The sequence below is a fragment of the Capra hircus genome, chromosome 29 (genome assembly GCF_001704415.2).
Source record: "Capra hircus breed San Clemente chromosome 29, ASM170441v1, whole genome shotgun sequence".
Classification (NCBI taxonomy): domain Eukaryota; kingdom Metazoa; phylum Chordata; class Mammalia; order Artiodactyla; family Bovidae; genus Capra; species Capra hircus.
In genome coordinates, this window is record NC_030836.1 from 214,234 (window position 1) to 235,421 (window position 21,188).

Sequence of the window (21,188 nt, forward strand, 5' to 3'; positions counted from 1 at the left end):
CCATTAGGTTGTTTTCTGTTTTCTATATACAGGCTTCTCTGTATATAGATCCCTTTTGCAACCTAGCTTTTCCATTAAGGAATTGATATGTTTCCTAATTTATAGCTTAGTTTACCTTTTTATTGGCTATTATAAAGGTTGGGAACAAATTTTGTCTTCAGTTATAACAATTTTTTTTAATAAGATGATGTTGAAAGTGCATTATTCCTTGTTTTCCATTGGTCCAAGAAGGGGTTCAGTTGGAACAGAGCATCTGAGACCACAAAAGTCTGAGTTGGTGCCGTTGGTCACTTAGAGCCTTGAACATTTTTGGACTTCCATGGGAGAAAGAGAGACTTTTTTTTGCACTTCTTTGGGAGAGAAGGGGAAGGCTATTTCACTATTTTCTCATAATGTTTTAAAGGCAATAAATAGGTGCTATGCTTGGTCCTAAAACAAGGTCTGTTATCAGCCTTGTTTGCTTTAGGCACTGAAAGAAATTTTTATTGAAACATATTTGATTTATAATATTATATTAGTTTTAAGTATACAACATGGCGATTCAATATGTTTGTAGATTATACTCCAGTTAAAGTTAATATAAAATAATGGCAATATGTCCATATGTTGTATAATATACCCTTGTAGCTTATTTATTTTACTCACTGTAGTATTTTTTTCTTAATCCCATAGCCCTATCTTACCCCTTCACCCTTCCCTCTCCCCACCGATAATCATTAGTTTGTTCTCTATATCTGTGAATCTGTTTTTTCATTGTTGTTTTATATATTCATTTGTTCTGTTTTTTAGATTCCACGTATAAGTGAAAGCATACAATATTTGTCTTTCTCTGTCTGACTGATTTCACTGAGCATAATATTCTCTAGTTCCATCCATGTTGTTGCAAATGGCAGAATTTCATTCCTTTTTTATGTCTGAGTTTTATTCCTTATATATGTTTGTGTGTGTGTATATACATATATATATATATATATATATACACACACATAAACTTTAGGCTGCATGCATCATTTTGAATTAGTGGTTTTGGTGTTTTTTGTTTCCAGGACTGAAATTGTTGGGTCATATTGTAGTTCTATTTTTATTTTTTTGAGACACTTCTATACTGTTTTCCACAATGGCTGCACCAATTTACATTTCCACCAACTGTGTATAAGGGTTCCCTTTTCTCCACATCCTCTCTAACATTTGCTGTTTGTGTTCTTTTTTATGATAGCTATTCTGACGTGAGCTGATATCTCATTGTGGTTTCGATTTGCATTTCTCTGATGTAGCAATGCTGTTGAGCATCTTTTCAGGCGCCTGTTGGTTAGCCATCTGCATTTCCTCTTTGGAAAAATGTCTATTCAATTCTTCTGCCCCATTTTTAATCACATTGTTTGTTTCTTTGATTTTGGGTTGTACAAGTTGTTTATACTTGTTGATTATTAATCTCTTGTCAGGCATGTCATTAGCAAACTTTTTCTCCCATTCAGTAGGTTGTCTTCATTTTGTTGATGGTTTCCTTTGCTGTGCACAAGCTTTTCAGTTTAATTAGATCTCATTTGCTTATTTTTACTTTTTTTTTTTCTTTACTTTAGGAGACAGATCCAAAACGATTGCTGGGATTTATGTCAAAGAGTGTTCTGCCTCTGTTTTTCTCTGGGAGTTTCATAGTATCCAGTCTGGCATTTAGATCTTTAATTCATTTTATTTCTGTATATTGGTGTTAGAGAATCTTCTAATTTCATTCTGTAGTTGTCCAGTTTTCCCTGAAACACTTACTGTAGAGACTGTCCTTTCCCTATTCTATATTCTTGCCTCCTTTGCCATAGAGTGATTGACAGAAGCACATGGGTTTATTTTTAGCCTCTGTATTCTGTTCCATTGATCAATATAGTTCCATTGATCAATAGTTTGTGCCAGTGCCAAACTATTTTGATTACTATGCTAAGCCACTTCAGTCGTGTCCAACTCTTTGCAACCCTATGGACTGTAGCCCTCCAGGCTCCTCTACCCATGGGATTCTCCAGACAAGAATACTGGAGTGAATTGCTTCACCCTCCTCCAGGGATCTTCCCAACCCAGGGATCGAATGCTGTGTCCCTTATGTCTCCTGTATTGGCAGGCGGATTCTTTACCACTAGCACCACCCAGGAAGCCCCTTGATTGTCTGAAGTCAGGCAGCATTGAGTCCTTCAGCTCTGTTCTTTCTTAAGATTCGTTTGGCTTTTTGGGGTCTTTTGTGTTTCTATACAAATTTTAAAATTATTTGTTTTAGTTCTGTGAAAAATGCTCTTGATAGAGATTGCATTGAATTCATAGATTGCCTTGAGCAGAATGGTCATTTAAAAATATTGACTCCTTCAATATAGTGAAATGAGTATACTACCCAAAGCAATTTATAGCTTCAATGTAATCCCTGTCAAGCTACCAACGGTATTTTTCAGAGAACTAGAACAAATAATTTCACAATTTGTATGGAAATACAAAAAACCTAGAACAGCCAAAGCAATCTTGAGAAAGAAGAATGAAACTGGAGGAATCAACCAGCCTGACTTCAGGCTCTGCTACAAAGCCACAGGCATCAAGACAGTATGGTACTGGCACAAAGACAGAAATATAGATCATTGCAGCAAAATGGAAAGCCCAGAGATAAATCCATACACCTATGGACACCTTATCTTTGACAAAGGAGGCAAGAATATACAACAGAGAAAAGACAATCTCTTTAAAAAGTGGTGCTGGGAAAACTAGTCAACCACTTGTAAAAGAATGAAACTAGAACACTTTATAACACCATACACAAAAATAAACTCAAAATGGATTAAAGATCTAAACATAAGACCAGAAACTATAAAACCCCTAGAGGAAAACATAGGCAAAACCCTCTCTGACATAAACCACAGCAGGATCCTCTATGACCCACCTCCCACAAATATTGGAAATAAAAGCAAAAATAAACAAATGGGACCTAATTAAAATTAAAAGCTTCTGCACAACAAAGGAAACTATAAGCAGGGTGAAAAGACAGCCTTCAGAATGGGAGAAAATAATTGCAAATGAAGCAACTGACAAAGAATTAATCTCAAAAATATACAAGCAACTCCTGCAGCTCAATCCCAGAAAAATAAACGACTCAATCAAAAAGTGGGCCAAAGAACTAAACAGGTATTTCTCCAAAGAAAACATACAGATGGCTAACAAACATATGAAAAGATGCTCAACATTACTCATTATCAGAGAAATGCAAATCAAAACTACAATGAGGTACCATTTCATGCCAGTCAGAATGGCTACTATCCAGAAGTCTACAAGCAATAAATGCTGGAGAGGGTGTGGAGAAAAGGGAACCCTCTTACACTGTTGATGGGAATGCAAACTAGTACAGCCACTATGGAGAACAGTGTGGAGATTCCTTAAAAAACTGGAAATAGAACTGCCATATGACCCAGCAATCTCACTGCTGGGTATACACACCAAGGAAACCAGAATTGAAAGAGACACGTGTATCTCAATGTTCATTGCAGCACTGTTTATAATAGCCAGGACATGGAAGCAACCTAGATGTCTATCAGCAGACGAATAGATAAGAAAGCTGTGGTACATATACACAATGGAATATTACCCGGCCATTAAAAAGAATACATTTGAATCAGTTCTAAAGAGGTGGATGAAACTGGAGCCTATTATACAGAGTGAAGTAAGCCAGAAAGAAAAACACCAATACAGTATACTAACGCATATATATGGAATTTAGAAACATGGTAACACTAACCCTGTATACGAGACAGCAAAAGAGACACAGATGTATAGAACAGTCTTTTGGACTCTGTGGGAGAGGGAGAGGGCAGGATGATATGGGAGAATGGCATTGAAACATGTAAATTATCACATGGGAAATGAATCACCAGTCCAGGTTCGATGCATGATACAGGGTGCTCGGGACTGGTGCACTGGGATGACCAGAGGGATGGGATGAGGAGGGAGGTGGGAGGAGGGTTCAGGATGGGAAACAAATGTACACCCATGGTGGATTCATGTCAATGTATGGCAAAACCAATACAATATTGTAAAGTAAAAAGATAAATAAATAAAACTGAAAAAAAAACCCCAACCAAACAAAAAACATTGATTCTTACTATCGAAGATCATAGTATATCTTTGCCATCTGTTTTTGTCTTTTCCATCTTCAGTTTCTTTCATCAATGTCATATAGTTTTCTGAGTACAAGCCCTTTGCCTCTCAAGATAGGTTTATTCCTAGGTATTTTATTCTTTTTGATGAGATGGTAAGTGAGATTTTTTTTTTCTTAATTTCTTTTTCTTATAATGCATTGTTAGTGTGTATAAATGCAACAGATTTCTGTGTATTAATTTTGTATTCTGCAACCTTACTAAATTCATTGATGAGCTCTAATAGTTTTCTGGTGACTTCATTAGGATTTTCTATGAATTGTATGCCACCTGAAAACAGTAATAGTTTTACTTCTTTCCAATTTTCATGGCTTATTTCCTTTTCTTTGGATTACTGTGACTTAGACTTCCATTATTATGTGGAATAAAATTGGCAAGAGTTTGTATCCTTGCCTTGTTCCTAATATTAGAGGACATGATTTCAGCTTTTCACCATTGAGTATAATGTTAGTTGTGGATTTGTCACATGACTTTTATTATATTAAGGTATGTTCCCTCTATGCCCACTTTCTGGAGAATTTTTTTTTATCAAAAATGGGTGATTAATTTTGTCAAAAGCTTTTTCTGCATCTATTGAGAGGACCATACACTTTTTACTCTTCAGTTTGTTAATGTGGTATCTCACATTGATTGTTTTGTGGGTATTAAAAAGTCCTTGCATCCCTGAGATAAATTCCACTTGATCATAGTGCATTATCCTTTAAATGTATTATTAGATTCAGTTAGCTAATATTTTGTTGAGGATTTTTGCATCTATGTTCACCAGTGATATTGGCCTGTAATTTCCCCTTTTTGTGTGATACTTCTGGTTTTGGTATCAGGGTGATGGTGGACTCATAGAATGAGTTTGGAAGCATTCTTTCCTTTGCAATTATTTGGAAGTTCTTAAATGTAGGTGTTAAGTCTTCTCTAAATGTTTGGTAGAATTCCAATTCTACCATATGGTGAAGCCATCTGGTCCTGGATTTTTGTTTGCTGGGAGTTTTTAAATTACTGACTCAATTTCTTTACTGATAAGTGGTCTATTCGTATTTTCTATTTCACCCTGATTCAGTCTTAATAGATGGTACATTTCTAAAGATTTGTCCATTTCTTCCAGGTTGTCCATTTTATTGGCAAATAGATGCTTGTAGTAGCCTTTTATGATCCTTTGTATTTCTGAGGTGTCTGTTGTAACCTCTCCTTTTTCATTTCTGATTTTATTGATCTGGGCCCTCCCATCTTTTTCTTGATGAGTCTGGTTAAAGGTTTATCAGTTTTATATAACTTTTTAAAGAACCAGCCTTTAATTTCATTGATCCTTTCTATTTTTGTCTCTATTCACTTATTTCTGCTCTTATCCTTATGACTTCTTATCCTTCACTAACATTAGGTTTTATTTGCTCTTTCTCTAGCTCTTTTAGGTGTAAAGTTAGGTTTTATTTGAAATTTTTCTTTTTTCCTGAAGTAAACTTTTAAATTCTGTTTTAGAACTGTTTTTGCTAGCTCATAAGTTTTGGATTGTCATGCTTTCATTTTCATTTATCTCTAGGTATTTTTTTTAATTTTCTCTTTGATTTTTTCAGTGATGCATTGGTTGTTTAGTAGAATATTGTTCGGCCTTCACCTGTTTTTTTTTTTTTTTTGTAGTTTTTTTTTTTTTCTCAAAGTTAATTTCCAGTCTTATATAGTATTGTTTTCAAAAAAGGTGCTTGATGTATTTTCAATTTTCTTAAATTTACAGAGGCTTCTTTAGTGGTTTAGCATATAGTCTATCCTGGAGAATGTTCTGTTTGCACTTGAAAAGAATGTGTATTCAGTTGCTCTTGGAGGAAATATATATATATGTAGCTAATTTTCTACATTTATTATGTACTGTGACCTTTGCTAGTTCAAATTTTGTATTATTTTATCTAAAGCTGATGAAGTGCTTTAGAAGTATTAAGTTTCACATCTCTTGAGATGGAGAAGTTTCACCATACCTTGTGAGGCTGAAGCCACAAAATATTTCAGTCATGACCAAGGACAATATCCAAGAAACCAAGCTTAAGATAACTAAAGCATTCCAAACATTTTCACTTCAAATGTGATTATGACTTGACTTTACAAGAGGAAAAGATTTTTCATACCGTGCATTCGGTTGGACTTCACAAACTCTTTGTCCTCCTTGTCAACGCTGAAGGGATGCCAGGTAAACTTCTGAATATTTTCATCAAGATACCTGCTCAGATTCTCATCAAAGACTGTGATTAGTAGGTAAAACTCCTTGTCTATTCCTTTCTACAGAGAAGAAAGAAATGAACGTATTAAAGTATAGCTTGGGGGACTTCTTGGCTCTACTTCACTTTGAAAGTTAACATAAAGTAACAGAAAGTGAATTAGGATCAACATCAGCCATAGATTTACTGGATCATTTTGTAAATCAAGATTCTGATAAATTCATTCTACACCCGATGTATTCATCTTCCTCATTACATCCTTTTCCCTCCCCATGTGACCTCCTCAGAGGAAGTAAGTCCCTGTTCAGAAGCTTTCCTAATCTGCAGTACTCCTCTTCTCAGACTGGTCATCACCGTGTTATTTTTGTCACTCTAAACTCCATGTCCTGGCCTTGGCCTCTCTGACCTCATTTCCTTGTATTCACCCCCTAGCTCACTCCAGCCACCCTGGTCTTTTGTTCTTTTGTGAACACGTCTACTTCATTCCTGCCTCAAGACCTTTTCACATGCTGTTCCCATTGTCTAGAACGTTCTCCTAGGTCTTGCCTGGCTCCCTCCCTTATTCTGTTCCATTCCCTGCACCAATATCACCTTCCAGGAGCACCCTCGCCCCACCCTAGCTAAAAGAGCCTCATCTTCCTTCCTGCCTGCAAACTCACTCACTTTTCCGCACTCTACTCTTCTTCATAGCACTTATCTCCACGAAAAATATTTTCTGTATGCACTTAAAATTTTGACTATTGTCCCACTGTAATGTAGGCTTTGATAGGGTAGGGAAGTTTGGGGTATCTCTCTGTATTCCCAGCTCCAACAAAAATGCCTGGAAAACTAGGCACTTAATACATGTTTTTGAGTGAGATAATGAATACATGTAATTCATGGCTTTGCTAAATTATATTAATTTGAGTTTATAATGAGGCAATAATTCCCATGTGGATATTCCTAAAACATCTATTTGAATATTACTGACCACACAGCATACTGAATTGTCAAAATCTGCTTTTCTTTAAAGCTGAACCAGAGAGGTAACTGTGTTTTCTGTCTCTCAACCATCTTCCCACCTCTAATGGACTCCCTCCCAATCTACCCTTCATCTTGCATTCTACTCCAGAGGGACCCTCACCAGTGCCATCTGATCACATCTCTCTCCTTCTCAATCTGGACAATGCAATGTGATTCACAGTGATAGGTCCCTGCCTACCTTTTCAGCCTCATCTCTTGGCTCTTCCCTCCTGCCACCTGAACCAAAGCAAGCCCAAGATCCTTGCAGCAATCTGAACTTGCTGTGTTCAGCAGGCCTCTGTCCTTTATGCGTGTTCTCCCTCAACTTTGATGGTCTGCCACCCTAATCCAACTTCAAGGGGAGCTTAGCTGTCCCAGCTCTGTGATGCTTTCTTAACTCCTCATTGAAGGTAAGGTTATTCTTTGCTTTATGTTCTTACTATACCTTATGTACACTTACTGCTTTTATCACATGGTGTTTTAGATCATGGGATATGGAAAGAAACAATGTAGGCTTAAGATTTTTCAAAATAAAATATTGAAACTGGAAGGGGAATAAGGGATCAAATATATTTGGAAAGATATCAGGTTATAGTGCCATTCTGCTTACATGTTATGACAACTGAGACAAATGACTTGTCTTCTCTAAGTCCTAATTCCCTCATTTGCAAAGTGAGGATATGAGTTGTCCCTACTTCATATTTTTGGAGGGTTAAATTTGATACTATAGGCAAAGCACTTGGCACATCCTCTAGCAAATACTAAGGGTGTTAACCGTTATTAACTGTGGTTGTGTTTGTACACAGGATGAGAAGGAACCACTGAGAGGAATTTGGTTGGAGAGCCTCATCATCTGAGAGTCATCTGCAAGGTCTATGAAAGGGGAAATTAGCCCAGGAGGAGGTTAGAAGGTAGCTATAGGATCCTGTGTAGTAATTAATTTTGTGTCAACTTGTTTGGGTGCCCAGATATTTGGTCAAACTTTTTTCTAGCTATTTCCATGAGAGTGTGCTTGGATTTGATTCAGCGACTAAGTGAAGAAGGTCACCCTCCCTAGTGTGGATGAACCTCATCCAATCATTTGAAGACCTTAACAGAACAACAAAAAATCTGACCCTCTCGCAAGTAAAAGGGGATTCTTCTTGCCGTTGAACTGGAACATCAGCTTTTGCTTGCCTTTGAACTCAAACTCAAACACAGGCTCTTCCTTTCAAGACCCTGCTGGCCTTTTGGGTCTCCTGAGTCTCTTTCTGTGACTTACCCTGCATATCTTGAAACTTGTCATCCTCCATAGTCATGTGAGCCTACTCCTTATCATAATTTTCTATCTATATATGCATCCTAATGGTTCTTCTTTTCTAGGATTAATGCCAAATATAAAATATACCATTTAAACAAATAGCCTGCTATTTCTGATTAGTAAAGTAATTCAAAATGATTAAGTAGCTGACTTTCGCTCTTTCCATCAGTGTGTTTAATATCATGTAGATATAGCTTGAAATGCTATGCTTTGCCACACTAATCAGTGTGGCTTAATCAAAGCCTCTAAGTTGGGACTTGCAAGAAAATATCTACTTGTTTTCTTGTTTCTTTGGTCATAGTGATTAACTCTTGGACTGTAGTGGTGAGCTACAGTGATTCTCAAACTTGGCTGCATATTGGAATCACTTATAGATTCTGACTTAATTGGTCTGAAACACCTGAATAAAGGGTGTTTAAAGGGGCCTCAGGTTTTGTTTTGTTTTTTTTTAAAGGTGGGGGGTGGGCAGGTAAGTCTAATGTGTAGACAAATTTGAGAAAATTGCATGCATGCTAAGTTGCATCAGTCTTGTCCGACTCTGTGCAACCATATGGACTGCAGCCTGCCAGGCTTCTCTGTCTATGGGATTTTGCAGGCAAGAATAGTGGAGTGGGTTACCATGCCCTCCTCTGGGGGATCTTCCTGACTCAGGGATCTAACATGTAACTCTTATGTCTACCTGCATTAGCAGGCAGATTCTTTACCACTAGCACCACCTGGGAAGCCCTTGAGAAAATTTACCCCCTGCCTCCCAAAATATCCCAATTTATATTCTATATAGGTCTCTGGAGATTTTAGAATCAAAGCAATGCCCGGGGAAAGAGAGTTACCAAATCCAGCCAAACAAGCAGAGATCCTGGCTTTCCGCATAGACATCAGTAAATTTCAGATCTTAAATTTACACTAAAATTATCTTAAATTAAAATTTGCATCTTAAATTTATGAAAAATAAAATAAAATCTTCATTATGTAGAAGTCGATTTCGAGAGCACTGAGGAAAAAAATCACCTTTGTGTAATGGACAGTTACTATTTACTCTCTAGCCACATTCCTGATCTCTCTCACATACAACCCTGTAAGCCCGGTGACCTTAAGGCCTACCTGTGTCGCATCAGCATTGAGAACGCCCCTTTTACAGACTAGCAAAGGCCCTACAAGGCCAGAGCTTGTGTCCTTGATTGGTTCAACGGCTGAGAAGTAAAGATAAGTCAGACAGGGTGGGTCATCAGCTGTTGGCCTGACGCTTTCAGGCACTGTCCATCTGTATGTGAAGATCTCACCTGGCTTAACATGAGCCCCTGGCTTCAGAAATCCTGTGGAGACAAGTGAAACAGCTACTCAAAGCAACAGCCAGGAATGAGAAACTTGTCAGACTGGGTCTTCCAGCTCAGGGTGCATCTCTGTCTGATGATGTGCTTTGTGGAAGGACAATTGTTTCCACTGTATCCTATCAGAGAGGTCATGGCCACCATCTACTGTTTTATGAGATAGATGCCTATATCAAAGGACTATCTTCTTCACAGTTTATACTTAATATCTTCACAGATACTACTTCTTACTCAAATCTCAAGTTTAGCAAATATTAAAAGAGTAATAATTGTCTTTAAATTATCTTAAAGACTGATAATTGCCCATTTATATATAAATGTAAATCCATAAAATATCATTTAATACCTTCTATGATGTGGAATTTATTATATTTGGGCCTTTAAAGGATACCCCAAGAAGTTAAACAAGAGACCTACCTTTAAATCTAGAAGGTTGAACTAGGAAATAACCCAAATAACTACAAGTTAGAGGAGGTAAGCAAAGGCACAGGGTAACAAAGCTGGTAAATGGCAGATCTGGGATTAAACCCAGGGCTGATTCCAAAGACTTTGTACTTGACCCTCACATTGTATTGTCAAATGAATGCATTGAATCTCTTCAACTAGACTGAGGCCAGAGACTTCCTGCATTTTGTCCAGGGCTTGCAAACAGGTATGCAGAAAGTTTTCTGAGATAAACAATAGAAATGTAGACATTTCGGCTGTCATTAGGGTTCTTTCTGCAAAAGTCATCGTGAGCATTTTGACCAAGGAAGAGAATGTGGGCACAGGAGATATTGCTGCAGTGGGCAGGGGGTGCGGGGTGGGGGAGACTAGGGAATGGGGAATACTTCCTCCCCCCTTTCCTTCTCTGTTCCTTCCCCAGCACCACAAAGCCTGCCCTGGACTGGGACCAGCCTCATACTTGGGAATAAAGAAGTATCTCAGGAGTCATGGTGTCTGCTATAACGATGAGAAAGGCTTCCCACACAGCCAGGATTTCCCAAGAACAGTATCATGAATGGAAGGATAGTTCCTGTAGCCACTGGGTAGAAGCTGCTTTTCTTACATGTAGACAGCCTGTGCTACATGCTCTGTGATTGGGGGATACATGTATGATGGTAAGCCCATAAAAGTTTTAAATAAATATTTGCCCATAGAGACAAAGGAAAGCCCACGTGTAAGAGGTTTCACTTCAACAAAACGATGGAAATCAGATTTTCCCCTTAGCCTTACACAGAGAATCCCATGCAATTACAGCAGAAAACTCTCCATCTTAGAGAAGTGGGTGAGGCTGTGAAAGTAGCCCACTTTGAGATTTATTATGTTACTGAGAGTAAAGGAATGGCATTAACGTTTCCTAAATATCTACTGTGCACCAGACCCTGTCCTGAATTCTGTCGGAAGTGAAGTGATAGTCTCTCAGTTGTGTCTGACTTTTTGTGACCCCAAGGACTGTATGTAGCCCCCCAGGCTCCTCTATCTATGGAATTCTCCACAAAAGAATATTGGAGTGGATAGCCATTCTCTTCCCTGGGGGATCTTCCTGACCCAGGGACAGAACCCAGGTCTCCTGCATTGCAGGCAGATTCTTTACTGTCTGAGCCACCAAGGAAGCCTGTCTATCTCTTCCAAAGACCTGTGAGGTGAGCATAATTCTCTGCACTTGATAGAGGAAAAGTGTAAGATTCAGAAAGTTGAAATAGGTGCTCAAGCTCACAGGACTGGCAAGTAAAGGGCCCAGGATCCTTCCAAGCCACAAACTAGGACTTACCATCTACGTTTGGGGCTGCATCAGAAGCTTTGTCATAGATCACACCATGGGGCAAAATACTGTAGACCTTGTCAGCTTTGTTGGCAAATGTCACTAATAGAGTGTCACCTACCTCTGCCTTGATGACGGGACCTGAGAAATGTTGAGAGAAGGAGGGAGAAGAAATGAAAAGAGACAGAGAAGTGAATGGGAGCGCAAGAGTCATTCCCTGTTAGATTACATGCTCCACTGAAGCATCTCCCCTCTTTCCAAACGTGACAGATGATTTCACTGTACCCAGAATTCCAAGGTGGGCTTCTGCCTCAGAGAATCCCTTTCTTCGAGTAAAAGTTGCATCAACATACTCTGTGTACCGAGCCTTCCAGTATTTCCCTCCTATTCTGTTGTTGCCTTGTGTGAAGTAGAGCTCAGAGTCACTGTGGAAAAAGAAGGGAGATGACTGGGTTGCACATCCATAATTAAGTGCCTTAATTATGGAGCTTTATTGTATTGTCTCTAGCCCATTCATCCACCCATCTCCCCAGAAAAGATAGCACAGTCTTCAGCCAAGTTCCCAGGAATAGTCGCCCAGCCTTAAAATTCTTCAGAAGCTGTTTGGTGCTCAAGCTCATTTCTCTCTTAGCCATTGTACTTTCTTCCCCAGAGGTCCAGCAACCAAAGGAGGCATAGGTAGACTCCTTACTTACCAGTACTGGAGTCCCAGATGGTGTCCTACAAAGTAACAAAGAGCTAACTGTTTTCTTTGCAGAATGAGCATCCCTCTATCTCTTGCTGATGTCAATATGAATAGTCTCTGCAAATAGTAAGCTCTGATATCTGGCATGATTAAGGAATGGAGTATCTAGTTAATCAAGTAGTTTAATCAGTGGAGTTACCATATAAACTATATATACGAAATACCAAATTTCAAACTTGTGAAATACAATAATATAACTTCCAACTAGTACTATCCCTCCTCTGCTTCTGGCAATGGTACCACCACTCTTGCAGACATGCCAGCTGTGTCTTCTTTTTCTGCCTCTTCCCCTTATCTTGTTCATCCTGACTTTGTAACCTTTTATTTTGCACCCTTCATTCTCTTCACTTTTATTTCATCTTTTCCTTTCCTTTCTTCCCACAACCCGCTCTATATGCGTGTGCTCCTCGCCTTGTGTTTAGACCATAGTATGAACCTCCTATCTATCCATGCAGCATCCTCTATCTTACATTGGCTCCTTGAGTTTTTTCCTAAGCATATGCACTGATACTCCAAAATCTTTAAAACAGTCATTTTCATTGTCATTTTATCTGCTCCAAAATCTTTAGTTGCTTCCAATTGCCAATCAAGTAAAGTTCAAACAGGTTGGAGGACCCCTGCGAACGGTGTCCGGTTCGCTCCAATCCCCTCTCCACTGCTCTGTGTAAGTGCTCATACCCCATGCAAACCCCTCAGATGCCGTTCACTCTGATCTAATCACTCTGCTTTATGGCAGATGCTTTACATTAACCCTTGCATCTAAAATTTCCCCCTCTTTGCAATTCACTTACATAAATTCTATCATTCAAAAGACCCTACTTGAATACATTTGAATCCGTTCTAATGAGGTGGATGAAACTGGAGCCAATTATACAGAGTGAAGTAAGCCAGAAAGAAAAACACTAATACAGTATACTAACACATATATATGGAATTTAGAAAGATGCTAATGATAACCCTGTATGCAAGACAGCAAAAGAGACACAGATGCATAGTACAGACTTTTGGACTCTGTGGGAGAGGGAGAGGGTGGGATGATTTGGGAGAATGGCATTGAAACATGTATACTATCATGCAAGAAATGAATCGCCAGTCTAGGTTCAATACAGGATACAGGATGCTTGGGGCTGGTGCACTGGGATGACCCAGAGAGATGATATGGGGAGAGAGGTGGGAGAGGGGCTCAGGATTGGGAACTCATGTACACCCATGGTGGATTCATGTCAATGTATGGCAAAACCAATACAGTATTGTAAAGTAAAATTAAAAATAAATAAATAAATAAATAATTGGAAAAAAACATTTTTTTAAAAGAAAACAACTCAGAAAAAAACAAAACAAAAAAGACCCTACTTAAGTTTCACTTCCTTTGTGATGTATTTCTGGCTATATTAGCTCTCTCTAAATGCCCAGACAACTCACTGTCTGGACAGCTCATCTTAATATTATTTGTAACTTGCAAAGTTACTTCTCTTCTTCTGTATATTCAGCTTCTTTCTGTACCTGAGATCAGGAACATTATCTTAGACCTTTCTGCATCTCTCATGTCACTTAGTACATTGTGTTTTCACATATTACATTAAATATCCATTGAATATAGCTTAATATTTCATATTTTATAAGGTGCTTTCTAATTTTGGAAGGCTTCTAAGACATAATTCCCACTGTTAACTTTCACTATTCTGTTTATGGGAAAATACTAGTCAATAGGGAATGTTGATATCAAAGAGTTTTTCATAGGTGGTCCACACAAATTCTTCAGGCAAGGTTAAAGGTTGTCACTTTGGTGGAAGAATGAATGAAATTTATAATGAAAGAAACAAAAGGAATCTTATTGATCACAAAGACAATTTTTTAAACATTCCCTCAAACATGAAAAGGATTACAGGGTAAGAGCAATACTTGTTGATATCATACTGTATATTTTGTAATGCTTTCCTAGACATATTTGCATATGATCCTACAATAAATGTCACCAGGGTCTTCATCCACTTAATAAATTGTTAGATTCAATTTGGAAAATATTACTTGCTATGGAAACCCAGAGAAAATTACTCAGGTGTCAGGAAGACTTTACTTAAGAAGTTACAGTAGAGTTAGATTTTGAAGGAGGAAAGTGGCATTGTACTGGACAGGGAGGAATATGAAGTCTGGGCAGAAGGGGCTTCACTTATATCAGGCTGTCCTCAAACCAAAAAGGGTAACCTTCCTTGGCTATTTCAACTCCACTGAGAGTCCTGACTTATTTCTGCTTAATATGTATAAGACCTTAGTCTGTTCTCTGTCAGCTTAGTAATTCTCATGGCACTTAATGCTGCAACTTGCACATAGTAGATGCTTCTGAAGTGTTTGATGGATGAATAAATGAATCTAGTGCTTTGATTTGGCCAGCAAATCATAAAGCAATAAATAGTTCAGTTCAGTCGCTCAGTCATGTCCAACTCTTTGTGACCCCATGGACGGCAGCACGCCAGGCCTCCCTGTCCATCACCAACTTCCGGAGTTCACCCAAACTCATGTCCATTGAGTCAGTGATGCCATCTAACCATCTCATTCTCTGTTGTCCCCTTCTCCTCCTGTCTTCAATCTTTCCCAACATCAGGGTCTTTTCCAGTGAGTCAGCTCTTCACATCAGGTGGCCAAAGTATTGGAGTTTCAGCTTCAGCATCAGTCCTTCCAGTGAATATTCAGGACTGATTTCCTCTAGGATTGACTGTTTAGAACTCCTTGCAGTCCAAGGGACTTTCAAGAGTCTTCTCCAACACCACAGTTCAAAAGCATCAATTCTTCAGTGGTCAGCTTTCTTTATAGTCCAACTCTCACATCCATACATGACTACTGAAAAAACCATAGCTCTGAGATACTCTGAAGTTATCTGCAGTATATACAATTGTATATACAATTCTCAGCAGTATATACATTTTGGGACTCAGAGCTTCTTAAACGATGCTATTGTGCCATCTATGCAGCATGTACTCATAAGAACAGTGCCTGGAACACAAATGAGATCGCAGCAAAAAGTCTAACAGATGCCTCTCTTATGAGAGGTTTAGAAACATCAGCAAAGAGAGCTTACCTGCCAGAGGCGTTTAGGGGAAGACCACTGAATTTGTCATAGCCTTGAGGACCATAATCCCAAAGAATTTTTTCAGCTGCTATAAAGTAGTGCCTCTGTTGACCCTTCATCTTGGGGTGAGAAATACCACTTTTGCAGTTACCAACATTGTATTGCCCCAGCATGCCAGCTATAAAACAGAGGAAAACCAAGAACCAATGTATAAATGCTCCAAAAGCAATCAGAGAGAAAGAATAGACTGACTTATTTGACTTCATGAACATTTAAAACTTTTGTACAGAAAGAAGGACCATAAACAATGTTAAAAGTAAAAATAAACAGTGGGTAGAGGAGTGTTTTAACACATATGACAAAAGATTAATATGTAAATATCTTTGATAAATAAGAAAGAAAAAAGTAAATATTTCAATAGAAAATGAGCAAAACATTTATAGGTTATCCACAAAAGAAATACTATTGGCCCAAGAACAAACAACAAAAAATAAGTTCAACCTTAATAGTAATCAAGTGATACTGTTGTTAAGTTATCAAACTGGCAAAGTCTGGAAAGACTATGCATTTCTATATAAAGGTATAGAAAATAGAGGAGATAGTCATCAAAATGTGACACCATTATCTCTAGAGGTGATTGCTAATTTTAAAATTGAATTATACCTATCTTCCAATTTTAAACATTTTTTCTGAGAGTATGGACAATTTAGTAAATGTTGTATTTCAGTAATGTATTCCAGCTTATGTCTACAACTACTGGCCAAATTTAAGAATCTAATTTCAAATGGCTGCTAATGCCTTGATTTTAAAACTGATTTCTTCTCAAATTTAAGGATCTTCTGTGGAGAATACCTACAATCTACCTTTTAGGGAATTTCAAGTATACACCACAGTATTTTTGACAGCAGTCACCATTAGATCTCGAGGACCATTTGTCTTGCATAACTGAAACTTTGTATTCTTTGAGATCTCAAGTGTTCTCAACATCACCAACTTCACAAAGTTTAACTATGTAAGTAATTGATATATTAATTAGCTTGTGTGTAGTTTAAAAAGTTTACACCTTATATCAAAACATCAAGGAATTTACATATAATTCCTATTTATCAATTATACCTCAATAAAGTCTAGAGTGGGGGTGGAGAATAGTAACTGTCATGTTCATCTTTGTCTTCTCAGGAGAGTGTCTGATACATATTAACTGAGCAACTCAACATTTGCTGAATTGAATTTATCTGGAATAACCCAGTGGACAAATGCGAGCCTTGCTTTAAGGTTGAGGGGAATAACAAATGTGTTAAGAAAGCAGCGCTGAAGTGCTGCATAGCTGTCCTTGTGACTGTGTGTAGTTAGGATCCAAATTGAATCATACATTATTTACTCCATGTTTATCCAACTCATAACATTTTCTTTTTCTCTTCTTAGGCCAAACCTTTAATGTATCTTAACTTTAATGTTGCCAGTGTTTCTTAACTGGCATCCAGTAGCCAGAATCTCTCCACTGAGTCTTCTCTGCATAAAGACATATTTAGCTTCCTAAATCTTCTTAAATCACTTGTGTCTAATGATCTAAAAGGGCTTGCTATTACCTTCCAGGGGCTTCCCAGATAGCGTTAATGGTCAAGAACCTGCCTGCCAATGCAGGAGAAGTAATATACCTGAGTTCAGTCCCTGGGTTGGGAAGATCCCCTGGAGGAGGGCATAGCAACCCACTCCAGTATTCTTGCCTGGAGAATCCCACAGACAGAGGAACCTGATGGACTGTAGTCCAGAGGGTCGCCAAGAGTCGACCGTGGTGACAAGGTACAAACACAACTGAAGGGACTCAGCATGTATGCACGCATTACCTTCCAGACATTGCTTAGCCTTGCCATTCAAAACTGCTCCCTTGAGGCCCAGACTGCCTCCCTAAAACATCTGCTTCATCACTCCTCTGACATGAACCTAAGGCCAGCTAAGTAGACTTACTCCATGTGGTCCCAAGGAACCTGGACCGAATCATTCAACAGGTATTTAAGTCAACAAATGCTTACCTTTACCTTTCAAAGGATTTTGCACCTGTCATTGGGTTGTGTCTCAATATAAATAAGAACTCTCATGGAGCAGCCCAGAGATGAAACGGGCTGCTACAATTACTAGGTTGAGGTTATACACACTACTCTATATAAAATAGATCATCAACAAGGACCTACTGTAGAGCACAGGTAACTATACTCAGTACCCTGTAATATGGGAAACTTATACGGGAAAAGAATCTGAAGAAGAATGGATATTTGAATATGTATAACTCATTTTTCTGTACACCTGAAACTAACACATTATACATGAATCAATTATACTCCAATATAAAATTTAAAAAAAAAAATTTTTAAGAGATGTCCAAAAGGAAATTCAAGAATTGGATAGGGAGGTGGCACAGATTATCTTGAAATCCTTTTCTGGTTGGGCCAGATTATCTATAAATTCCAATTTCTGATTGTAAATTTTATTCTATTTATAATTCCCATGTGTTTTTCCCAGTTCATGTTGTTTTTCCTACTTGGAAAGCCTTTTTCTTCTTCCTCACCTATCAAATTCCTACCCATACTTCTAGGCTCAGATTAGGGACCCCCTCATTAGGTAGTCCCTCTGACTGTTCCAGTAAAATGACAAAGCTCAAAGAGCATTTATCATTCTGCCTCAAATTTTATTCATTTTGTAAATGTATAACTATATTTAACTACTAGATTTCAGGTTCCAGGAAGGTCTTAACAATTTTTTCAATCATCTCTTACCTGGTTCATAAGGAGGTAATTAATAAATAAATATCTGTCAATAAGATGCCAAATAGGCATTACACATTTTCCTATGTTTAATATTAAATTGTAATAAATATAACACAGACAAGAATCCATCCAATAGCATGCACTGAAGTGAGCACCATTGACTGTGTGGTTTAATTGTACCATTGTAACCATTTCCACACTGGCCTCCATCCTTTTTACCTTGGAGGTGATCACTGACTTGGCAAGTTATCATCCACTTTCCAGGATTCTCAACTATCATTTCTACTGTCAGGAAGGTGGCTGGGAACAGGTTGACGACATCAGTCCGATGCCCTCTGCTGATGAAGGTATTGCCATAAAAATAGATGGAATGGATGTCTATCTCATTCCCCATCCCAAACAGGTGCCAGGACACTGATTCACCAACGCACATATCAGGTTCAGGGAAGTTTCCAAAGAGGTATCCATTGAGCGCTGAAAAACAGAAACACCAGTGAAAGACACTCCCCTGCAGAGCCCAGGAGAACCAGAAACGATGGTAATACATACTCTAGCACAGCTGAAAAACTAGCACAGGTCACTGGGTTGCAATATTTTTGTGCAGAAAAAAAAATGGCTTCTTTGATAAAATGCAGTCCCCAAAGGAATGAAAAGCATTAGTCTTTTTAAGAGAAAATCACTCAATAAAAGTGATCAGCAATAGGAACACAGCCCTGAGCTGCTCTGTGAAGACAGTGAGATCAGGAGTAAACCAAAGCGCTGTTTATAATTCCAGGACAGCTTGACCACCTCCTACTTCCACCTCTATTTGCATATTTACCATCCCCACCAGATCTGTTCTGTGTAACTAGAAACCCTGTCTTACCTCACGTTGGGAAAGCTGACATATAGTAGCTATTTAAGTGACAAAAGTATGCAGTAAGAAAAAGAAATAATTAGAAGGGAGGAATGAGGCAGTTCCGGTCAGTCACTCAGTTGTGTCCAATTCTTTATGAACCCATGGACTGCAGCACGCCAGGCTTCCCTGTCCATCACCAACTACTGGAGCTTGCTTAAACTCATGTCCATCCAGTCCATGATGCCATCAACCATCTCATCCTCTGTCATCCCCTTCTCCTGTCCTCAATCACTCCCAGCATCAGGGTCTTTTCAAGTGAGTCAGCTCTTCACATCACGTGGCCAGAGTATTGGAGTTTCAGCTTCAGCATCAGTCCTTCCAACGAATATTCAGGACTGGTCTCCTTTAGGATGGACTGGTTGGATCTCCTTGTAGTCCAAAGGACTCTCAAGAGTCTTCTCCAACACCACAGTTCAAGAGCATCAGTTCTTCGGTGGTCAGCTTTCTTTATGGTCTAATTCTCATATCCATACATGACTCCTGGAGAATCCATAGCTTTGACTAGATGGACCTTTGCTGGCAAAGTAATGTCTCTGCTTTTTAATATGCTATCTAGGTTGGTCAAAACTTTTCTTCCAAGGAGCAAGCGTCTTTTAATTTCATGGCTGCAGTCACCATCTGCAGTGATTTTTGGAGCCCAAGAAAATAAAGTCTGTCACTGTTTCTATTGTTTCCCCATTAATTTGCCCTGAAGTGGTGGGACCAGATGCCTTGATCTTAGTTTTCTGAATGTTGAGTTTTAAGCCAGCTTAAAGGAATGAGGCATGTTATTATTATTACATTTTTTATTTTTGCCATTTCTCTCATCCCCATTTCCTGCCTGTTGTAACCACCAGTATGATCTCTGAATCTATGACCTTGGTTTTGAGGAGTTTGCTTGTTTGTTAGATTCCACATATAAAAAAGATAATACAGCATTTGCCTTCTGTGTCTGACTTATTTCACTTAGCATAATGCCCTAAAAGTCCATCATGCTGTTGTGAATGGAGAGATCATTCTTTTTTTATGACTGAATATTCCACCTAATATTCCTTTATTATATGCCACAATTTCTTTATCCATTCATCCATCAGTGGACACAGGCTGTTTCCATATATTGGCCATTGTAAAAAAAAAAAAAAATGCTGCAGTGAACATGGAGGGGTGTGTTTGTCCTTTTGAATCAGTGTTTTCATTTTCTTCAGATAAATACCCATGAGTAGATTTGCTGGATTTTATGTTAGGTTTTTATTTTTAGTCTTATCTATACTGATTTTCATAGTGGTTACACCAATTTACATTAGTTATTTCTTGATAATTGCCATTCTAACAGGCATGAGATGATATTTCATTGTGGTTTTGATTTGCATTTCCCTGATGAGTAATGATTCTGAAGGAGATCAACCCTGGGATTTCTTTGGAAGGACTGATGCTAAAGCTGAAACTCCAGTACTTTGGCCACCTCGTGTGAAGAGTTGACTCATTGGAAAAAACTCTGATGCTGGGAGGGATTGAGGGCAGGAGGAGAAGGGGACAACCGAGATGGCTAGATGGCATCACGGACTCGATGGACGTGAGTCTGAGTGAACTCTGGGAGATGGTGATGGACAGGGAGGCCTGGCGTGCTGAGATCCATGGGGTCACAAAGAGTCGGACACGACTGAGTGACTGAACTGAACTGAACTGAACTGATGAGTAATGATGTTGAGTACCTATTGGCCATCTGTATTTCTTATTTAGAAAAATATCTATTCAGATATTCTGTTCATTTTTAAAATAGGGTTGTTTGGCTTTTTGTTACTGAATTGTATGAGTTCTTTATGTATTTTGGATATTATTTCCTTATCAGGTGTATGATTTGCAAATATTTTCTCCCATTCAGTTGGTTGCTTTTCCTCATTGATGGTTTCCTTTGCTGTGCAGAAATTTTTAGTTTGATATAGTTCTACTTGTTTATTTTTGCTTTTATTGCTTTTGCTTTGGTGTC

General features: G+C 38.4%; 1 protein-coding gene across 3 annotated transcripts in view; it reads right to left on the reverse strand.

Annotated features, from left to right (window-relative positions):
• Positions 1-21,188, reverse strand: part of HEPHL1 (hephaestin like 1) — a 91,302-nt gene that overhangs the window by 33,499 nt on the left and 36,615 nt on the right. For all 3 annotated transcript variants that reach the window (XM_018043543.1, XM_018043542.1, XM_018043544.1), the window contains exons 5-10: positions 18,544-18,798; positions 15,569-15,737; positions 12,033-12,172; positions 11,757-11,888; positions 9,777-9,988; positions 6,284-6,434 (exon numbers count right to left, since the gene is read on the reverse strand). In XM_018043543.1, the coding sequence (XP_017899032.1) occupies positions 6,284-6,434; positions 9,777-9,988; positions 11,757-11,888; positions 12,033-12,172; positions 15,569-15,737; positions 18,544-18,798 (1,059 nt within the window). The remainder of the gene's footprint in view (positions 1-6,283; positions 6,435-9,776; positions 9,989-11,756; positions 11,889-12,032; positions 12,173-15,568; positions 15,738-18,543; positions 18,799-21,188) is intronic.